Source organism: Lithobates pipiens, unplaced genomic scaffold (assembly GCF_037356315.1).
Source record: "Lithobates pipiens isolate NorthernLeopardFrog02 unplaced genomic scaffold, aLitPip1_a1.2 Scaffold_10, whole genome shotgun sequence".
Classification (NCBI taxonomy): domain Eukaryota; kingdom Metazoa; phylum Chordata; class Amphibia; order Anura; family Ranidae; genus Lithobates; species Lithobates pipiens.
Genome location: NW_027507686.1, coordinates 75750105 through 75771184, shown reverse-complemented (window position 1 = coordinate 75771184; position 21080 = coordinate 75750105). Strand labels below are relative to the sequence as shown.

At 40.5% G+C, this 21080-nt stretch overlaps 1 protein-coding gene across 2 annotated transcripts in view; it reads left to right on the top strand.

Moving 5' to 3' along the window:
• The window catches only part of LRP5 (LDL receptor related protein 5), a 287294-nt gene that overhangs the window by 185793 nt on the left and 80421 nt on the right, over nt 1–21080 (top strand). For both annotated transcript variants that reach the window (XM_077455906.1, XM_077455902.1), the window contains exons 8-12: nt 4156–4372; nt 8684–8973; nt 12721–12947; nt 14090–14274; nt 17580–17903. In XM_077455906.1, coding sequence (XP_077312032.1) covers nt 4156–4372; nt 8684–8973; nt 12721–12947; nt 14090–14274; nt 17580–17903 — 1243 coding nt within the window. The remainder of the gene's footprint in view (nt 1–4155; nt 4373–8683; nt 8974–12720; nt 12948–14089; nt 14275–17579; nt 17904–21080) is intronic.

Here is a 21080-nt window from a genome sequence, read left to right as displayed (position 1 = left end):
GTAATCTCCCTCCACTAAGTCTGGCTGCGTCCATTTTAGCTGTGGGCAGCTGAAGCTGCTGCCTGTTCACTTCCTGGATTTACACAGAGGCACACCTCCAGCTCTGCAGCTCTCATTGGCCCTCTTATGACTCATCCTCCCTCCCTTCCTGGCAAACTCTCATGAGAGTGGTCATAAGCCTAGGCTAATGACCAGACAAGAAACAGGAAGTGGATTGTATAAGGTATTTACTGGCCAAAAAAATATGTTTTACTATCCAAAGGTAAAACAGCAAGAGCAGAAGATTTAATAGATGGAAAGTTTAAAAAATGACTGAAGAGCCGCTTTGAAGACTAAACCTTTTTCTGACACTTGTTGCTTACAAAATAAATTCAGTATTTTCTGCAAGAAAATTGCTTAGAACCCCCAAAAATTTATATACAGTAATACCTCCGATGCTGAGCTCAGATTTATGAGAATATCGTAATACGAGCTATTATTTTTTTTTAATCCTGACTCTGTTTGCGGGCATTGTCTAACAAAACGAGCAGGATTCAAGCATCTGGGGTGGGCAGTATGGCATTTGGCCAGAGGTGGGGGAGCACCAGTGAAACTCGGAGCTGCTCCAAAACACTCCGTTCCCAAGTGTCTCTGAGCCTCTCCGAGTGCATCTGAGTGGCTTTGAGTGCTCTCTGAGTGTTTCCGAAGGTCTCCAGCGCCCCCCACCTTTGGTTACATGCGGTACTGCCAATGGAACGGATTATCTGAGTTTCCATTATTTCCTATGGTGAAACTCGCTTTGATATACGAGTGCTTTGGATTACATGCATTCTGCTGGAACAAATTATGCTCGTAATCCAAGATGTGTAGACCATAGAGTATAAAATAGTGGTCGTTGCAATATTTTATGTCGCACTGAATTTGCACAGTGGTCTTTTAAACGCAATTTTTGGGGGAAAAAATACACTTCATTGAATTAAAAAACAAAAACTACACAGTAAAGTTAGCCCAATTTTTTGGTATATTGTGAAAGATGTCACACCGTAAAAGGTATTCACACTTCTCAATATTTCCACAATTATGAAGCAAAAGGATTTTTATAAATAATGTCCTTGGTGCAAGCTATATAACCAGCATGATTGGTACGCAGTAAAAATATATTTTGAGCCATACATCCATTTTCTTCTATTGCATTCTATTTGTTACCAGTCCAACATAATGAATTTGGAACTTTTGTACAGGTGCTTGTAAGCGTGAGGTCCCATGTGTCTGATTTGACATATAAAGATATGATCTCATCTCTATGAGGCACTTGCAGATCCTGCTGGACAAGTTTTCTGAGAGAGACCTTCTTCGTTCACTTTTGTTACATCTTCACTAATCCATCACTGGATGTGCCGGCAGCACTCCTCCACTCTCCGTAGGAGGAACGCTAAAGTTTAGCTAAACTAAAGGTTTGTTGGTTTAGGACCCACAGCTAGAAGCAGATGCTTCAGGACAATTGGATCATGGCTGCCTAGATGACAGCCTGCTAATGCGCAGATCGCCTGAGGCATTATCTGACAATCTGCAAAGGGAGAATGTAATCGTGCAAAACAGCAAAATTCGTAAGTCACATGATTGGTCAATTCTCCCGCATGAGCAGAGAGTCAGGCAGAATCTTGAGGATTACATTTACCCTTTGCAAAGTGTCAGATAATGCCTCTGACGATCTATGCATGAGCAGTATTGAAGTCACGCCAGCTGATCAACATATCGGCTCGAGTGCCGTTGTGTCCTGCGCATGCACAGATCGTCCGACGGGGAAGCACTATTCGATAGAACACCGGCTCCATTGAGAGCCAACCACACTCTCCTGTCATGCAAATTGGATGTGGAGAAACATGCATCCAATTTGCATAAACGTGTCCACAGTCCCGATAAAATCACAGATCGCCGCCATTACTAATAAAAAAAAATGAATAATAAAAATGCTATAAATCTATCCCCTATTTTGTAGACGCTATGAATTTTGTGCAAACCAATCAATATACGCTTATTGTGATTTTTTTTTTATACCAAAAATAGGTAGAAAAATACATATCAGATTAAACTAAGGAAAAAAATAGTTTTTTACATATTTTCGGGGGGTATTTATTATAGCAAAAAGTTAAAAATAATGCGTTTTTTTTTTCTTTTGCAAAATTTACGCTCTTTTTTTGTTTATAGCACAAAAAATAACAACTGCAAAGGCGATCAAATACCACCAAAATAAAGCTCTATTTGTGGGGAAAAAAAGGACGTCAATTTTGTTTGGGTACAACGTCGCACGACCGCGCAATTGTCAGTTAAAACAGCGAAGTGGCGAAACGCAAAAAGTGTGCTGGTCAGGAAAGGGGTAAAATCTTCCGGGGGCTGAAGTGGTTAAAAAATGTAAAAACTTTAAGATTTCATTATTTGTATTTAAAATTACATTAACATTATGATTATATGAGAGTTTTTTTGATTGGGTTAAGATATTCTTTAAAAAAACCTTTGGAAGTAAATGTATTATTAGTTATTACGTTTTCATTGGTTTAATTATATTAAAGCAGATTCCTATACAAAAAAAAAATTAAAAATGTAATTCTTTACTGGGCTTTTTAATGGATGTTGTGTTAGATCCTCTTAAATATACATAATGGAATCTGCCATATAGTGGTCACATGGTTTTGCTGCCACTCATGTTTTTATTTTTTTTTGGAGACATTAGGCTTCTGACTAGATTCAAATACAGTATTCTGTATATATTAATGAGAAACACACCCACGTCTTCTGTCTCCAGTCTGTATGTTGCAAGACTTCCTTCATTTTAAGTCCCTGAGGTGATGAGTATAGGTTACACTCATAAGAACCCTACAGTGAAAGGTGTGGTTCAGGAGCTTAACGTGCTAATATCATCCAAGGGAAAATAGGATTATGACCTATCAAAGTACACACTGGTGTCTCTTTGCTATAATATCTGTAATTACCCTGGAGTCTTCTTTTGTTGCCGACTTAAAGATTGTAACTCTTATTTAATCTTGATTTTTTTTTTCTTCTGTATGGCTGTAATGACTCCATTTTCAGTAAGTAGAGAAAATACACATGGTTTATGTTAGTTTCATCTCCAGATGAGACTTGTTTGTATGATGGCAATGCACTAGGTTTATGGATTTCAAAGAGTTCCTATATGAAGCTTATATCTAACGTATTCAGTGTAGAGTAGTGATTTAGAATTTTAAAGTTTTTGTCCTCTTACTTTGCCACGAGCTGATGATAATCTCCATAGTATCTATAGCTGCAGGTTTCCTAAGGCTGGACATACATGGGTTGAAGGAAAGAACATACAAGAACATACATGGGTTGAAGGAAAGAACATACAAGAACATACATGGGTTGAAGGAAAGGACATACAAGAACATACATGGGTTGAAGGAAAGGACATACAAGAACATACATGGGTTGAAGGAAAGGACATACAAGAACATACATGGGTTGAAGGAAAGGACATACAAGAACATACATGGGTTGAAGGAAAGGACATACAAGAACATACATGGGTTGAAGGAAAGGACATACAAGAACATACATGGGTTGAAGGAAAGAACATAATTTGATTCCCCCATACACACATTCAATATTGATGGCGGAACCCCCCCTTCTGCACTATTGTGTTCTGACAGTGGAAAGGTTTCCTCGCCATCAGAATACAATGAATACTGCATGAAAAATAAACCCAACAGATCGACTTCTGTACAACCAGCCTGTCTATAGATGGATAGATTTCGATCCGTCTATGGCTGGCTTACTACTTTGTTTCTCCCCTTATTTTTACTCAACTCATAAAGTGTACCCCAGATCCTAAGCTCAACTGTAATATTGAACCTTTAGTGAACCCTGAAAACAATCATACCATCTGTCTAGCACGTATGCCTAACACCACAGCATCCGCACAGTCCAGTGCCAATTCATACCAGTGCTGAAGTCACAGAGCCTAATACTTCTGCTTCATGTTTGTTGGAACAAAATCTTCCGTTAAGAATTTAGCTTTATGCCTTCTACCTTCAGTCTTGATAGGCTTCTGAAAATGTATTTTGAGATGTGTTTGCTTTTATGTATACTAAACTAAAATTTAGATAAACTGTGTAATGATTTGACATGTATCCTTCTAATCAGGTTATGAATGTTGATGGAACTATGCGCAGAACCTTGCTGGAGGACAAGCTGCCACATATATTTGGATTTACATTACTTGGAGATTACATTTATTGGACAGACTGGCAAAGAAGAAGTATCGAAAGAGTACATAAAACCAGGGCCAGCAGAGAAATCATCATTGACCAGCTGCCGGACTTGATGGGGCTTAGAGCTGCCAGTGTGACAAATACATTTGGTATGTTTATTCAAGTAACTACAGCATTAACAAAATTATAAATGGACAATCGTTGGAATAAATTAAAGCAAATTCTATTTTTTTCATATTCTGAACTGCTGGTGGTTAGTTTAAAAGATACTGAATAATATCACCCTTGTGTACAATAACTTAGAATAGTCCCATATCTTGACTTCTCTGTTCAAGCAACAGTTGCATTCCTTTCCTGCTGTTACATAAAATCCAACAAGGAGATGCATTCTTGTATTTGAATAGCCCCAAAGCATAACAGAACTAACCTGTGCCTAACAGGTCTCCTTTTCCCCTGTCAGGTTATCAATGACCTCTTTTGCTCAACTCCATTGAGCAGTCCACCTTGTCTTGGGTTTTATGGGAATTCCTAATTCAGTTAAATGGTTATCATGGTTTCAACGTCAAATGGGGGGTATTGTAATACCTTGATAGATGCTGAAGTGTCACCTTTGGGTTGGATTGACCCTTTTGATCACCTGTATTTGTTTTGGGTCTACAGATGCTGAGTTTAAAGTGTCACTAAAGGCAGAAGCTATCTGTTTTCCATTGGGTAGATTTTCCTACATTTCTTGTCCTCTAGCCAAGGACTATACCAACAGGAAGTGTGATAAATGCCCTCCGAAGCAAGAGAATCACACCAGGTCATGGGGGTCCCCAGGACAAGTGTTCCCATTGTAAGATTTCCCCTCTATTAGTTTTGCTTTTAGTGACACTTTAAGCCCTAATTAACCACTTTCAGACCGGACCAATTTGCTGGTCAAAGACCAGACCACTTTTTGCGATTCGGCACTGCGTCGCTTTAACTGACAATTGCGCGGTCGTGCGATGTGGCTCCCAAACAAAATTGTCGTCCTTTTTTTCCCACAAATAGAGCTTTCTTTTGGTGGTATTTGATCACCCCTGCGGTTTTTATTTTTTGCGCTATAAACAAAAATAGAGCGACAATTTCGAAAAAACACATTATTTTTTACTTTTTGTTATAATAAATATCCCCCAAAAATATATAAAAAAACATTTTTTTCCCTCAGTTTGGGCCGATATGTATTCTTCTACATATTTTTGGTAAAAAAAATCGCAATAAGCGATTATTGATGGGTTTGCGCAAAAGTTATAGCGTTTACAAAATAGGGATAGTTTTATAGCATTTTTTTTTATTTTATTATTTTTTTTTACTAGTAATGGCGGTGATCAGCGATTTTTATTGTGACTGCGACATTGTCGGGGACCCATCGGACATTTTTGACAAATTTTTGGGACCATTGTCATTTATACAGTAATCACTGCTATATAAATGCAGTGATTCCTGTGTAAATGACACTGGCAGTGAAAGGGTTAACCAGTGGGTGGCAGTGTAGGGGTTAAGTGTTCCTAGGGGTGTGTTACTAACTGTGGGGGGGGTTGGGCTTTCATTTAGTGTACACTGATCTCTGCTCCAATCACATGGAGCAGAGATCAGCGTCACTAGTTGCTAGGCAGAATGGAAAAATGTTGTTTACACAGCATTTCCTCCATTCGGCCGCTCCGTGAGATGATCGCGGGGATGCCCGCGGCGATCGAGTCCGCGGGTCCCGCGACCGGACTCACGGGGGTCCCGACCAGCGCGGGAGCGCGCCGCCGGCGGCGCGCTCCCGATGGCAGGGCGGCATTGAATATTGGACGTACCTGTACGCCAATATGCCTGCCCGTGCCATTCTGTCGACGTACATCGTCGTGCGCTGGTCGGGAAGTGGTTAAACGATTGGATTTTATAATAAAAAGCACGTGACCTGTTTGGACCCCAATGCAACATAAGCATGCCTCCATCCCTATATTGATAAAAGAAAATGAAAGTGGATTGTGGGACTTTAAATGAGGCATGGATATGTGTTTGAAATGGTCTAGGATACCTAAAATGTTATTCATTGTCACTGTCCCTGCGGAGAAAATCTGTATACCCATAAAGAGTTGCTAATCAATCCAATAAATTAAATACAGATACTGAATAGTAGGTATATATAATATGAGAGGAGAGAACAGAATTGGGACTTTAAATGAAGCACACATCAGTAAGAGAATAAGTCAAGTGACTGCAATGAATATTTATTTTGTATAGTCCATGATATGTCATACAAACATTTTGGGCATCAACCTCTAAAATGCTCTGGGTATAGGTATAGGTATATATAATGTATCATAATATATAATACATGGGTCATGCAACAAGAAGCATAATTAATTGTAGTAATAATCATATTGACATATTTAATGTATATAATAGATAGACATAATTGGTACAAGCAATCACAATTAAAAAATGTAATGGACATACAGAGCAGGTGAGCATGGTTATCCTAATAAATATAACTATAAATGAATAAAAGAAATTCATTATTGTAGCAAACTTGACTTCGCATCCCTGAGTATGGACTCTACGCGTTTCATGGCGATTTCAGCCAATCATCAGGAGTGGGTTGCATCAAAAATCGCTAAATAAAGAGATGAAATAAATGGGTAAATTGGTTGGACACAGTCTCAAATGAAAAATCATTGCTTTCAAAAAGAGAGCAGGTGTTGAATGTGAATGCATTACCTTCGGCCACGTTCAGATAAGTAACCCAACAGACCCAAAAAGGGAATAGGATGGTAGCACTGAATGAACCGTCTCCCCCGGGGTTGAAGGAGTTTTTGTATCTTTTGATGGAAAATGAATTGATGTCAAATAAAGATAATGGGTCATCCTTTAACTGAACATCCATAGGTTTTTTTGTTTTTTTACCGGCTGCCAAAAAGCTTGAAGCAAGTGACATTCCCAAAAGACAAGAAGCTGTCTGGAAAAAATTCTGTTACATAACTGAGGTTTTTTACCACCTTGTAAGCAGTTTATACCTGGATTCCTGAATTGTATTAGAAATCAACAATTTATTTTGTATTATTTTATGATGGAATCCAATCAATTTGATTTTATGTCAATGAGTGATCAAGATGGATCATGCTCCTGTGCCTGAATATAAGGTGGTGCTGAGTTTGAGCCTACGTCTTGGCCTTAATCTCCTCTTCTCTAGAGAGAATAACTTCAGTTCCTCTAATCTATCTTCATAGCTGAGCACCTCTTATCGGTTTGGTTGCCCTTCTCTGCACTTTCTCCAGTTCCCTGATATCCTTTTTGTCAACTGGTGCTCAAAACTGAACTGCATATTCCAGATGAGGTATTACTAATGATTTGTACAGGGGAAAAATCATATCTTTATCTCTAGAGCACATACCTCTCTTAATACAAGAAAAGACTTTGCTCGGTTTGGAAACTGCAGCTTGGCATTGCATGCTATTATTAAGCTTATGATCTACCAAAAGATCCTTCTCCACCACTGATTCCCCCAGTTATACTCCCCCCTAGTATGTAAGCTCCTGCTGAACCTGGCCCAGATTCAAACCATGTATGGCCTGCCTAAGATTTAACGTTGGTATGTGCAACTGCCATGACTTCCACACTGCAGATTTTGCAAGAAAGATACAAAGAAAAAAAAAGTGTGTGTGTGTGTGTGTGGGGGGGGTTGGGGGTTGTAACAAAAATAGAACAAAATAAGGAAAGATTGGATGGAAAAGATAAAGGGGAAAGAAGTTAAGGGAGGAGAGGGCTACACAAATAAAGGGACTAAATTAGGGTTATGCACATGCCAACCTGACCTCTGTGTTCAAAACAAATAGGGAAAGAAAAAAGATCCTTCTGAAAGACATAGGTGGAGGAAATAGAAGGCAACAGAGAGCATATAAGATGCAGAAAAATCCCAATCACACCCCAAATAGTGGGGTACTATAGCTAAAGTTGTTAAATAGACCTAGTTGGCTTATCAAGGTCTAAGAACCATAAAACAAGAGCCAAATGATATTTTGAGTAATACACACTAGAGCCTTAAACAGAAGTGGGCCCAGACTGCTCAAGCAGTTGGTGGCCATGATGCCAAAAGCCAGACTGTCTGGGATGAAACTATGCTCGGGGATGGTGGTGGGGCCAGGGAGTCGTCTCTTTACACCCAAAGGTATCACATGAAAGTTGTTGTCTCTTTTTACATTCAGTTGTCGCAGGCAATGTACATTTAGGCTCAAAATATACTTCAGCAGTGTTCTGAATAAGCTGTTATAAAATTAACTCCTTGGGCGAAGAAAAAATTTGTCAGACCAGAAGATATCTCTGAGTATAATTTCCCACCTGGTATGCATGTAATATAAGTAAGGGGCACCTCTGCTTTAAATGTGTTCTAATAGGCACATTGTTTTGCTGTTTAATGTTTTTTTTTTTTCCTTTTTTCTAAACAATTATAGGAACCAATCCTTGTGCAGATAACAATGGAGGCTGCAGTCACATTTGTTTCTTCACTCCTCGCGCCATACGATGTTCCTGTCCAATGGGATTAGAGTTACTTGGTGATATGAGAACGTGCATTATTCCTGAAGCCTTCTTGGTTTTCACTAGCAGAGCAGCAATCCACAGAATTTCTTTGGAAACAAATAATAATAATGTTGCAATCCCTCTTACTGGCGTAAAAGAGGCATCAGCTCTGGATTTCGATGTGTCTGATAATAGAATCTACTGGACTGACATCACTTTAAAGGTAACGCAATCATCTGGATAACTGATAGTCTAGCATACTTACCACTTTAGAAGCTGCACCGATATAATATTTTTTAGGCAACTATATAGGCAACTGAATATAAATGATAAAGTTGAAACCCATTAATAACCTATTTTTTAAAACTTTCATTGGGTCAACTTAAGCCTTACCACATAGAGTCCTTCTCTCAAGTGCTGTCCTTTTGCGGGTGCTGTTGTAATGACTTTGCTACTGGTACACTAATAACATTAGTACAAATGCTTAAAACAAATGCAATAAGACTGGCTGATATGTCCAGGTATCCTGTACCCACAGATTAGTCCAATCATGGTTGGGTTTTTGAAAGCAACAGATTGTTTTACTTGTGATTAGTAACTGTAATAAACATGAGAGCAGTTGTAGAGTTTGTATTGGCAAAGGCTGCCTGATTTTTGTCTAAGCTGTCAGATGCTTTTATCTGTTTTAACCCTCTCTCCTTTTATCAGTTAATATTTTTGTAATGAAACAATCATTAAGATTGATGCATTTTGGTGCCTTAGGCTGGGTTCACACCTATGCGAACTGGATGCGGGTTTCCCTGCATCCTCCAGCAGGAGATTGTGACTGGCTCTGTAGCCGGTTCACATTTCTCTGCAGCGCACCCTGGTGCGATTTGCACAGGAGCCTGTGCGTCTTTTGGTCCATTTCAGGTCTGAATTCAGCCAAAAATTTGGGCTGAAATCGAATTGAAACTGTGAAGGGAGACACATCGGACTCCTGCTATGAGCCGTTGCGTGTTATAGTGTGAACCCAGCCTAAAGTATAGATGAACCTTACCTTGTAAAATAACCCATTCTGTTTAAAACAGAAATAAAAGGCAAAACATTTGTGTATAGAGATAAAATAAAAAAAAATTTTTTTTTTTTAAATAAGTGGTCACATCTCTGTTCTCAGTTTCATAAGGGGTTTAGAGAGACAGGGGTGGAGAAAGAGAGTAGTACACTGATCTTACTAGTGAATGGCTGTACAGGGGGGGGGGGGGCATGTCAGCACAGGTCTGATGATTGGAATATAGGCAGGCTGTTCTCCCAGCACAGCCAGATAACTGACCACACTGGGATGGATGGGCCCAGCATGGTCAGTTTGAAATAGGAGAGCATTGATCAGGATACTTTTTAACACACCTACATGGTACAGCAGACAACTATAAGGAATATGAAATGTTGAGTTAACATTCTTTAACCACTTCCCATTCACCATATAGCAGAATGATGGCCGGAAAGTGGTTGTATTATCCTGACTGGCTATAATATGATGTCCAGCAAGACAAGCCGCTAGCGCGGGGAGCGCAGTGCGTCAATTGGTGGTGTGCTGTCACTCTGGCATCTCCTATCTAGGCAAAGAGCCTATGACGTAGGCTCTTTACCATGTGATCAGCTGTGTCCAATCATAGCTGATCACATGGTAACCAGGAAGTGGCGTTTATCAGCTTTTCCTCTACTCACGCTGACAAGGCGCGAGTAGAGGAGAGCCGATCTGCGTCTGTGCTGATAATCAGCGCATTGATTATCAATGCAGACCCATCGAGGATGCCGTCTAGAGCCCACCAGGGATGCCAACCTGTGCCCATCAGTGCCGCTTATCAGTGCTGCATATTAGTGCCCATGAGTACCGCCTCATTAGTGCCCATCACTTCAGCCTCATCAGTGCTCATCAGTGAAGGAGAAAGCTTACTTATTTACAAAGTTTTATAACAGAAACGAAGAAAAACCTTTTTCCTCTTTTTTTTCAAAATATCCAGTCTTTTTTTATTTGTAGCGCAAAAAATAAAAAAAGTCAGTGGTGATCAAATACCCCCAAAAGAAAGCTCTTTTGTGGGGAAAAAAATTATAAAAATTTAGTTTGGGTACAGTGTTGCATAACCACGCAATTATCATTCAAAATGTGACAGCGCTGAAAATTGGCCTGGGCAGGAAGGGGGGTGAATGTGCCCTATATTGAAATGGTTAAATCTACTGAACTAAATCAAATTTGGAACTAAAATGACCCAGAGGTTTCTCAAAAATGCTATCTAGTATGTGAGAATTATAGATCTTTGTGCCACTGTCAACAGTACTCTCTGTAAAGGTAAAACAGCTGCAAGGAACTACCCGTTAATGATCAGTGAATCAATTACTAAGCAAGTTACCTGTCATAGACCTGGTTCACACTATTGCAGGTGGTTGCAAGTCCGAAAATTGCACCTGCAGCCACCCGCAGGCAAAACACGCTGCTCTTAAAAAAATGTGTGGGCCTGCAATTCATTCTTAATGGCACCCCCACGCATCTAAAAGTGCAGCACGTTTTTAGGTGGAGGGACAGCTGGAAAATCTCATGGTGCTGTTGTCTTTTAAAAAAAAATAATGGTGCAGGAACCTTTTTCCTGCATGAAACACAGGTACAGTAGCCCATTGAAACGAATAGGCTGCTGTACCCATGCAAACGCGGCTCACAGAAGCACAAGTGTGAACAAGACCTTTGAGGTCACCCTTGGATGGCCTTTACATTTTCCGGTCTTATGCAGGTTAAAGGCAAATTGAGCTAAACTTGTTTAGTTTAAAAATAAATAGACTTTTAAAGAATTAGTGTATTCCCACAGAATAATAGAAAATAGTTGCTTGTTGTGCTATATTTAATATAATACTCAATATTCTCCAGGTGACCTTGTTTACCCATTTGACGCCCACTCTATAGCCGAAAAGGCGGCTACAGGGCAAGCTTAAAATGCTGGGTGGGCATACATGGACGTCTCCCCGTCCTCGCACTCCCCACACGCCCTGCTCTGTGATCGCTGAGTACTTGAGACTCAGCTGATCACTGGTCAGGGTAAAGGGCCAATCACAGCGGGCCCTTTACCACATTATCGACTGTCAGCTAATGACAGCTTATTGCAGAAGTAAACAGAAGCCGGTTGATTATCAGTGTGAAGAAAAAAAGAAAGCCATTAACCATTTTCTGTTAGAGGGACAGCAGTCCCCCTAGTGCCCATCAGTACTGCTAATCCGTGCCCATCACTGCCTCATCATCAGTGTCGCTTATCAGTGTCCATTAGTGTCCCCTCTCCATGCCGCCTATCAGTGCCCATCAGTGAATGAGAGAAAAAACCTGTTTGCTAAATTTTTATTTTTTTCCACATTTTCGGTCTTTTTTTGTTTGTTTGGGAAAGAATAAGGGCCGGTTCACACTGCGACGCGAGGCGAGGCGACACGGCTCGCCTCGCCTCGCTCCCGCAAGTCGCCCCCATTCAGTACTATGGAACCGTTCTGAGAGGAGCGACTCGAGTCGCTCCGACTCAGAAAAAAGGTTCCTGTACTACTTCGGGGCGACTTCGGGGGCGACTTGCATTGACTTCTATGCAGAAGTCCTCTGCAAGTCGCCGCTGAGCTCCCCGCAAGTCGCGGCGAGGTAAGTCGGAGACGCCTCGCCGCGGCTCGCTGTGTGAACCGGCCCTTAACCTAGTGGTGATTAAAAGAAAGCTCTATTTGTGTAAAAAAAATGATAAAAATGTCATATGGGTACAATGTTGTATGACCACGCAATTGTCATTCAAAGTGCAACAGTGCTGAAAGCTGAAAATTGGTCTGTTCAGGAAGGGGGTGTAAGTGCCCAGTAAGCAAGTGGTTAAAATTGCTTCCAGCTTTTCTCCTTAAGTTTTTGCGTATGTTATTTCATGCTCACATGGAATTGTATTCTAAAATCTTGTACATTTATTCTCCTTTTGCCCTCTAGACAATAAGCAGAGCTTTTATGAATGGAAGTTCTGTGGAACATGTCATTGAGTTTGGCCTTGATTATCCAGAAGGAATGGCTGTTGACTGGATGGGAAAAAATCTTTATTGGGCAGACACCGGAACTAACCGAATAGAAGTATCTCGTCTCGATGGACAGTTCAGACAGGTTTTAGTTTGGAAAGATCTGGATAATCCACGATCTCTTGCACTGGATCCAGCAAAAGGGTGAGCTGGACAAATACCTGGGGATTTCCTAATATTTAAAGTTTGTATATTATAGGGGTATGTTTTTATTTTTTTAATTTTATTTAAAGGTTGTCATTCAAATGTTGTTGACTGGGATTTAGGATGTTATGCCACCAACTGTTACCAGCCCTCCTACCCTGTTTCCCCCGAAAATAAGACCCAGCGTGATTGTTGGTTATGGCTGCAATATAAGCCCTACCCCCCAAATAAGCCCTACCCTGTTTCCCCGAAAATAAGCCCTACCCTGTTTCCCCGAAAATAAGCCCTACCCTGTTTCCCCGAAAATAAGCCCTACCCTGTTGCAGCCATCACCAACAATCACGCTAGGTCTTATTTTCGGGGAAACAGGGTACATAGTCTTTTCTTGGCTCAGGTATTACCTGCTGGCACCAGCACTTAATCAGTAAAGTGTAATCAATATGTAACACTCAGGTTTGAAGTCCACTTACCTATTCCTATTCAATGCCCTTAGTCTGGATTGGGTTTGAGTAATTTAGAGGACAATGGTTCCGTATGGAGTACAGCCAGATATGTTATGTTAACATTTACTCAAATGCTGTTGGGCAGATTTTTTTTTTTTAAAACCTTTTCTTATTGTTTTTTTTCTGGGTGTCTAAAAGCATGTGTCTATGAGGGCCGGTTTACACTAGTGTGATGCCAGACAACGCATGTGATTCGCACCGCATTGCTGTGCAGATCACATGCGATGTATGTGCGATGAAAATTGAACCATACAAACTGTATGGCTGAAATCGCATCTCATTCGCACCAAAATGGGGCAGGACCCTTTTTTTGGTCAGCACTGGAATCAGATTGCATGGGTGTTCACACCTATAGGAATCTGATTACTTCACCATTTTACAGTTTCCAGTGTGATCTGCAAACCAATCTGGGGGTGTCATTCATTTTACATTCGCAGATGTCTGTGTGAACCAGTGTGAGATTCAGGTGCGATACGGAAACTTGCACTGAATCGCAGGGTTTTCAGCATCGCACCAGTGTGAATCGGGACTTAAACAGCAAATTTTTGGGGGCAAGAATAGAAAGGCAGTTCACTATAAATAGCCTGTTACCTTGTTTCTATGAAGATTTTGTATTTATTGTTTATGACTTTTTTCCAGATACATGTACTGGACAGAATGGGGAGGGAAACCAAGAATAGTTCGAGCATACATGGATGGGACAAATATCATCACGTTGGTGGACAAGTTGGGCCGTGCCAATGATTTGACTATTGACTATGCTGACCAAAGGCTTTACTGGACCGACCTGGATACAAACATGATCCAGTCATCCAACTTGTTAGGTAATGGTTCCTAAGATGTTTGCAGCTTTAATTTAGGGCATGTCTTAACCTGCCAACATGCTTTTCTTATTGTGCATAGCTTAAGCCTCATGTACGCTGCTGCTAAACAGACATTTACGAGCAGTCGGGCATTTTTTTCAACTGCTCCTGAACTCTCCTCTATGTTATCTTATCAGTACATGTACACAGGGTCGTTTACAGTCATTTCTAGGCAGTTGAGTTTAGAGCCTTTTTTTGGAATGCAAAAAAATTGGTTCAAAAGCTGAGTTTAGAGGCATTTCAAGCACTAAACACGTTAAGACGCGTTTAGTCGCATTGGCTATTTAAAAAAAATAAATTATATATATATATCTATATATAGATATATATATATTTTTTTTTTTTTAATGCTTCTAAGGCCCCATGTACACTGCTGCTGCTAAACGGACGATCAGAGGCAGTTGGACAATTTTTTTCAACTGCCCCTGAACTCATTCAATGTTATCTTATCTGTCCATGTACACAGGTTCATTTACTGTCATTTTTAGGCAATTGCGTTTATAGGCCTGTTTTTGAAGGCAAAAAAATGAGTTCAGATGCCGAAGTTTCTGACGTTTCAGACGCCAAACGCGTCTAAATGCTGTAACCCTCATTTAGCCGTGTTTCGTTTATAGACGTTTTTAGTTTTTGGCCATTTAAAAAAAAGACTTGTGTACACACGATCGTACTTTCTTGTTGGAGGAAAATTTGAGAACCTGCTATGAAACATTTCTGGGCGGAAACTCCGACAGCAAATGTTCAATAGAGCATGCACACGGTCGGATTTTCCAACAACAAGCTCACATCGAACATTTCCCATCGGAAAATCTGACCATGTGTACATGGCATTAGTCCTCTTGCACATGGCAACAAATAAATGCTGCTTTTGTAGCTGTGTAGCCTTTTTTTTCTTTTATAAAACACAAATCTGAACACATGTATATTATTGTTTATAGGACAATGTACTGCTTAAAGATCCATAATGCAACAATGCATCCAGAGCCTTTTAAAAAAAAAGAAGACTCAAGTGCATTAATCTATACATGTATATGCGCATACATACGAGCTTATATGTGTACATTTTAACAGCTGCAAGAGTATGAAAAAGATTTTCACACGTGTATTCACATTTGTGCACCTGTACCTGTGTATACGCAGGGCTTTTACTGAACATAACACGCTTTTTACTCTGAACGTTTCTGCTAGCAAAATCCTGCATATTAACATCAGTATATGAGAACATCTGTACCATATGAAATGGTTTCCACTGTTTCAGCAATTCACCATTGTCCATAAATGTGTAAAATAGTCCCATACACCGTGCCTTATGATATCGGTGACTTCACTCCAAAATAAAGTGCTCCACCGCGTGTGGTAAAGGGAGCAGCTCACCAGCCTCACATGGCCATAAACGCCTTTAAATGATATCAGCAGGGAAGATGCAGTAAATTCAGAATATAATATTTTTTTGGACTGCACAGTGTTTGATTTTAAAAATATATATTTTGTATAAGTATGAAACATTGAATTGTATCAAGCTTGTGGAGCTCTTGGCTTTTTTCAGCTTGGTTTCAGGCAATTCTTATTTTATTTGCTGGGAAAAAAAAACATGTTCCACCCAGTAGCTAAACAAAAATTCAAATGCAAAAATTAATTAATTGGATCAAAGAGGAAGTCCAGTCAAAAATGAAAATTTTTCTATTAATTATATGTAAAATATCATTATCTTTGACATTATTAATTTTCTGTATAGCTGATTGCCAAGCTTAGAAAGTCTAATCAATGCTAGACAATCAGCTTCTTCCTGTTCTTCAGGGACAACCTTACTTCCTTATTTCTGAATTCTGCATGGGGCCTCTCACTTCCTGAAAACGTCCTTCTCTCCTACACAGGCATGCCCACTGTTCATTCTAACCACTCCACCCAGCCCCGCCCCACCTCTCCTATCCCCGCCCCTATCCTTCATATCCCCGCCCCTATCCTTCATATCCCCTCCCCTATCCTTCCTATCCCCGCCCCCATCCCTCCTATCCCTGCCCCATCCCTCCTATCCCTGCCCCCATCCTTCCTATCCCCGCCCCTATCCCTGCCCCATCCCTCCTGCTCTCGCCCCCATCCTTCCTATCCATAGACAGAGAGGAATAACTTCCTGTCTTCACAGCTTGTTTGGTTCCTAGCTGCCTGAGAAAGATAGAGAACAGGCAAGCCTGGTAAGTATGTTCTGCTCACTGCACGTGGCTAAAGCAGAACATGGCACACACAGAGACACACACACTTCTTACAAACCGGTATATGGCTTCAACTCTAAAGTGGAAGTCCAGTCAAAAATGATTTTTTTTCCTATTTTCTATGCGACTTTGAAAAGGTGCCTGCACTGCATTGATGCAACTTTTGATGCAACTTTGATCCATAGTGTAAAGTCAGATCAAAGTTGCAATCTAAATTGCACAACTTTGGAGTCGCACTAGTGTAAACATAGCCTAAGGCTAGAATGTAACTTAGGAGTGCAGCTTTGATCCAACTTTACACTCTCTGGATCAAAGTTGCATCAAAGCATTGCAGGAACCTTTTCAAAGTCACATAGATGGGAACGGGTATCATTGAAATGAATGGGCTGTGATTTGTTTGTGACTTTGTATCCAAAGTCATGTGACTTTGTGTCCAAAATCACAAGACAAGTCATGCTAGTGGAAACGGAGCCTTCGTTTGCATTTCCACTATTGCGACCCCAAAGTTGCATGATTTAGAGTGCAGCTTTGATGCAACTACACTCTCTGGATCAAAGTCGCATCAAAGCATTGCAAGTACCATTTCAAAGTTGCTTATTTTCAAGGTCGCATGAATGGGAATGGGTGCCATTGAATCAATGGGTGGTGACTTGTCATGCAACTTTGTGTCCAGAGTCGCATGACAAGTTGAACTAGTGGAAACAGAGCCTTAGTGCGGTTGCCTGTGCTATGATAATTGTAGACTGTGAGCCGAGACCCCAGAGCACTTCCAGCTACACTGACACTGCATACTTGGAGGTAAGGGGCTCAAAATAACAAACCGATAGGGTCACATGACGGCTAAGTAACTACCATTTGCAGCCTTTGTGTTTCCTTGCAAATAAGTAACGGAAAGCCAAAGCAAAAGTGCTGACTATAATAAGCAGTATAGTTGAACTTGCTGAAAACATGTCATTGCTGTGGGCACAATCTCAAATTTCTCTTTCCTCGATTTTTGTTGGGTATCTTTTTCTTAGATTCTTAGTTTGAAAAATAAATCTATGAATTTTGTCTCCACAGGTCAAGACCGGGAAATAATTGCAGATGATCTTCCTCATCCCTTTGGGCTGACCCAGTACAGTGATTTTATCTACTGGACTGATTGGAATCTGCACAGCATAGAAAGAGCAGACAAGGTTAATGGAAAGAATCGCACTTTGATTCAAGGTCGCTTGGACTTTGTTATGGACATATTGGTATTCCATTCCTCCCGGCAGGATGGCACCAATGAATGCATGCAGAACAATGGACACTGTGCTCAGCTCTGCCTTGCCGTGCCGAATGGATACAGATGTAGCTGCTCCTCTCATTACACTCTGGACTCCAACCACAAGAACTGCAGCTGTACGCACTACTACGTTTTTTTTACTTAATTTAGAAAATGTTTCAGTATCTTCCACATCGGGGAGGGGGGGCTAAAATTTTACTAATTTCTGAGACGAAAGTTTTTGCTTTAAAGTTCAATCTCCTTAAAGTGCTTGTGAACCCACTAACTAAATAAAAAAATAAAAAAACCTGCAAGACAAAGGCATAATGAGCTAGTATGCATAGCATACTAGCTCATTATGAATTACTTACCTGGGATTGAAGCCACCACAGTGGTCCTCATACAGCGCTCCGGCCGGTGATATTACTTCCGGGTATCGCTGGCGCTGTGATTGGCCAGAGCCGCAATGACGTCACTCCCGTCATGCATGTGGGAGCCACCGGCGGAGGCATGCTTAACTGAAGCAATGGGACGTACGCCCTGTTGCTTTAGTGTGCATGGGCCAATGACGTTGGTACATGTTAATACAGGGGATATCTCCTAAACCATGCAGGTTTAGGAGATATCCTGGGTAGCTACAGGTAAGCCTTATTATAGGCTTATCACCTCAAAACGTGTGCTGCAAAATATTTAAAGGATAATTTAAGTAGCGCTCGTAACAGTGTAACAAATGTGCAATGTGAAAATACTCAATCTATCACCCCGTGATGCAGTGATATGGAGAACTAATAGTCCATTACAACAGAATGATGAAAATCACAAAAAGGAATCAATCTTCATAAAATCCTTCAAACTTCCACCACACCAACGTGCTTGTGACACCTCGCCCAATGGAAACACACTCACCGACTGATGTTGCCTCCCACTTTTGTGTTTGGTAAAAAAAGCAGCAGTATAAACCCCACTTGGGTCTATCCCCTGATCATTCCAGGCAAGGATATCCGTAGGTGAAAAATAAAATAGAATGCTCCACATAGCGTGATACCGTTTAAAATTTATTCAAACAACTCACATCACTTCAATATATCCACTCACATGTTAAATTAAAAAATGCCAGCATAAATTGAAATAATCACAGCAAACTTCTTCCTGGGATTCAGAGTGACGAAACATGTCGGGAGCATGGCTACGCGGACACTAACTCCTTTGACAGAAAGACGCTTGTGCTCCTGTTCCATTTTTATCAGGAGCAGTGGCTGGGAAGTGGTGAGAGCTTATAGCGCACACTTTGAACTCCGCTGTAACCGCAGTGCATCGCCCGTTCATTGGTGAAAGTTTGCTGTGATTATTTCAATTTATGCTTTCTATTTTATTTTTCACATACAGATAAGCCTTGCCTGGAATGATCGGGGGATAGACCCAAGTGGGGTCTATACTGCTGCTTTTTTTGCCAAACACAAAAGTGGGAGGCAACATCAGTCGGTGAGTGCGTTTCCATTGGGCGAGGTGTGGTGGAAGTTTGAAGGATTTTATGAAGATTGATACCTTTTTGTAATTTTCATCATTCTGTTTAATGGACGGTTAGTTCTCTATATAACTGCATCACGGGGTGATAGATTGAATATTTTCACATTGCACATTTGTTACACTGTTACGAGCGATACCTAAATTATCCTTTAAATATTTTGCAGCACGCGTTTTGAGGCATAATTTATCTTTATAAGTATAATTTTCACTAAAGTAGCAGCTTTTATTTATCCTTTTCACTGATATTTGATTTTCATTTTGTATTTTTTATTTTTTACTTTTGTTCACTGATATTTTATCACTGATTATTTACTGGTGCAGTGGGGGCAGTGCACTTTTGGAGGGCTGTATTCATTGCCAGCTGATAGGCTTATTATAGGCTTACCTGTAGTAAAAAGTAGTTTAACTTGGCCATTTGCTGAATAAAATTAAACCGGTTCCTAATGAACCAACCAAAATTCAGTCAATGAGAGACCCTGTTACCATCCTCCCACCCGACATCCTTGAGCTGAAATATTGAAGGTTTACATGTTAGAACTGTACTTTTTTTTCAAGTTTATATTTTTTATCTAAACTAATGATAATCTGTTCTACCGCTAGAGCAGTAGTAATGAGAAAAATTAGTTGGGTGGAAGGAGGAATATTGCCCTGTCTAAAATAGTTAACAGTCGCAGCATATTTAGATTGACATGCTGACCTACTTGCTTCGGTTTTCTTAACCACTTCAGCCCCAGAAGATTTTCCTCATTAATGACCAGGCCATTTTTTGCGATACGGCATTGTGTCTCTTTGAAAATTGCGCGGCCGTGCAATGCTGTACCCAAACAAAATTGACATAATTTTTTCCCCCCCCACAAATAGAGCTTTCTTTTGGTGGTATTTGATCACCTCTGCAGTTTTTATTTTTTGCACTATAAACAAAAAGAGCAACAATTTAGAAAAAAAAAATTATTTTTTACTTTTGGCTATAGTAAATATTCCCCAATTTTTTTTTTTCTCTGTTTAGGCCAATATGTATTTTTCTACATATTTTTGGTAAATAAAAATTGCAATTAGCGTAAAAGTTACAGTGTCTACAAAATAGGGGATAGGTTTATGGCATTTTTATTATTTTTTTTACTAGTAATGGCGGCGATCTGCAATTTTTAGCAGGACTGTGACATTGTGGCAGACAGATTGGACACTTTTGACGCTTTTTTGACATTTATACAGCTATAAAAATGCACTGATTACTGTGTAAATGTCATGGGCAGGAAGGGGTTAACACTAGGGGGCGATCAAGGGGTTAAATGTGTTAATTACTAAGAATAGCAGATCTGTCTGAACAGGGATTTGTGTGTTTACACACACAAATCCCTATTCTGGCTCTCCCGCCCTGCGATCGCGGGTGGCCAGCGGACATTGCAGCTGCCGGCCACACACATCAGGTCCCCTGCTGTACAACGTGCGTGCGCACCTGCTATGTCTCTTAAAGGAGCCAAGGGGAACGAGTATAATAACGGCGGCTGGTCGGCAAGTGGTTAATTAGTGATCTGGAACAATTGTGCAGATAAGGATCTATGCTGGCCTAAAAATCTCAGTTGTCTGTCCCTTAATTTAGTACTTTCTAAAGTCAGCAAAAGATGGTTTGAATCTCGGCCGGTTCAGCAGAGACTGGCAGAGATTCAAAGCATGTATGGGAAGGCTGAATGTACCCAGGGCGATCCATCTATCAACTTGGGTACAACCAGCATGTCTGATTTTGCACCTGCTAGCAATAATCACTGTGTTCAAGTGATTTTCACGGG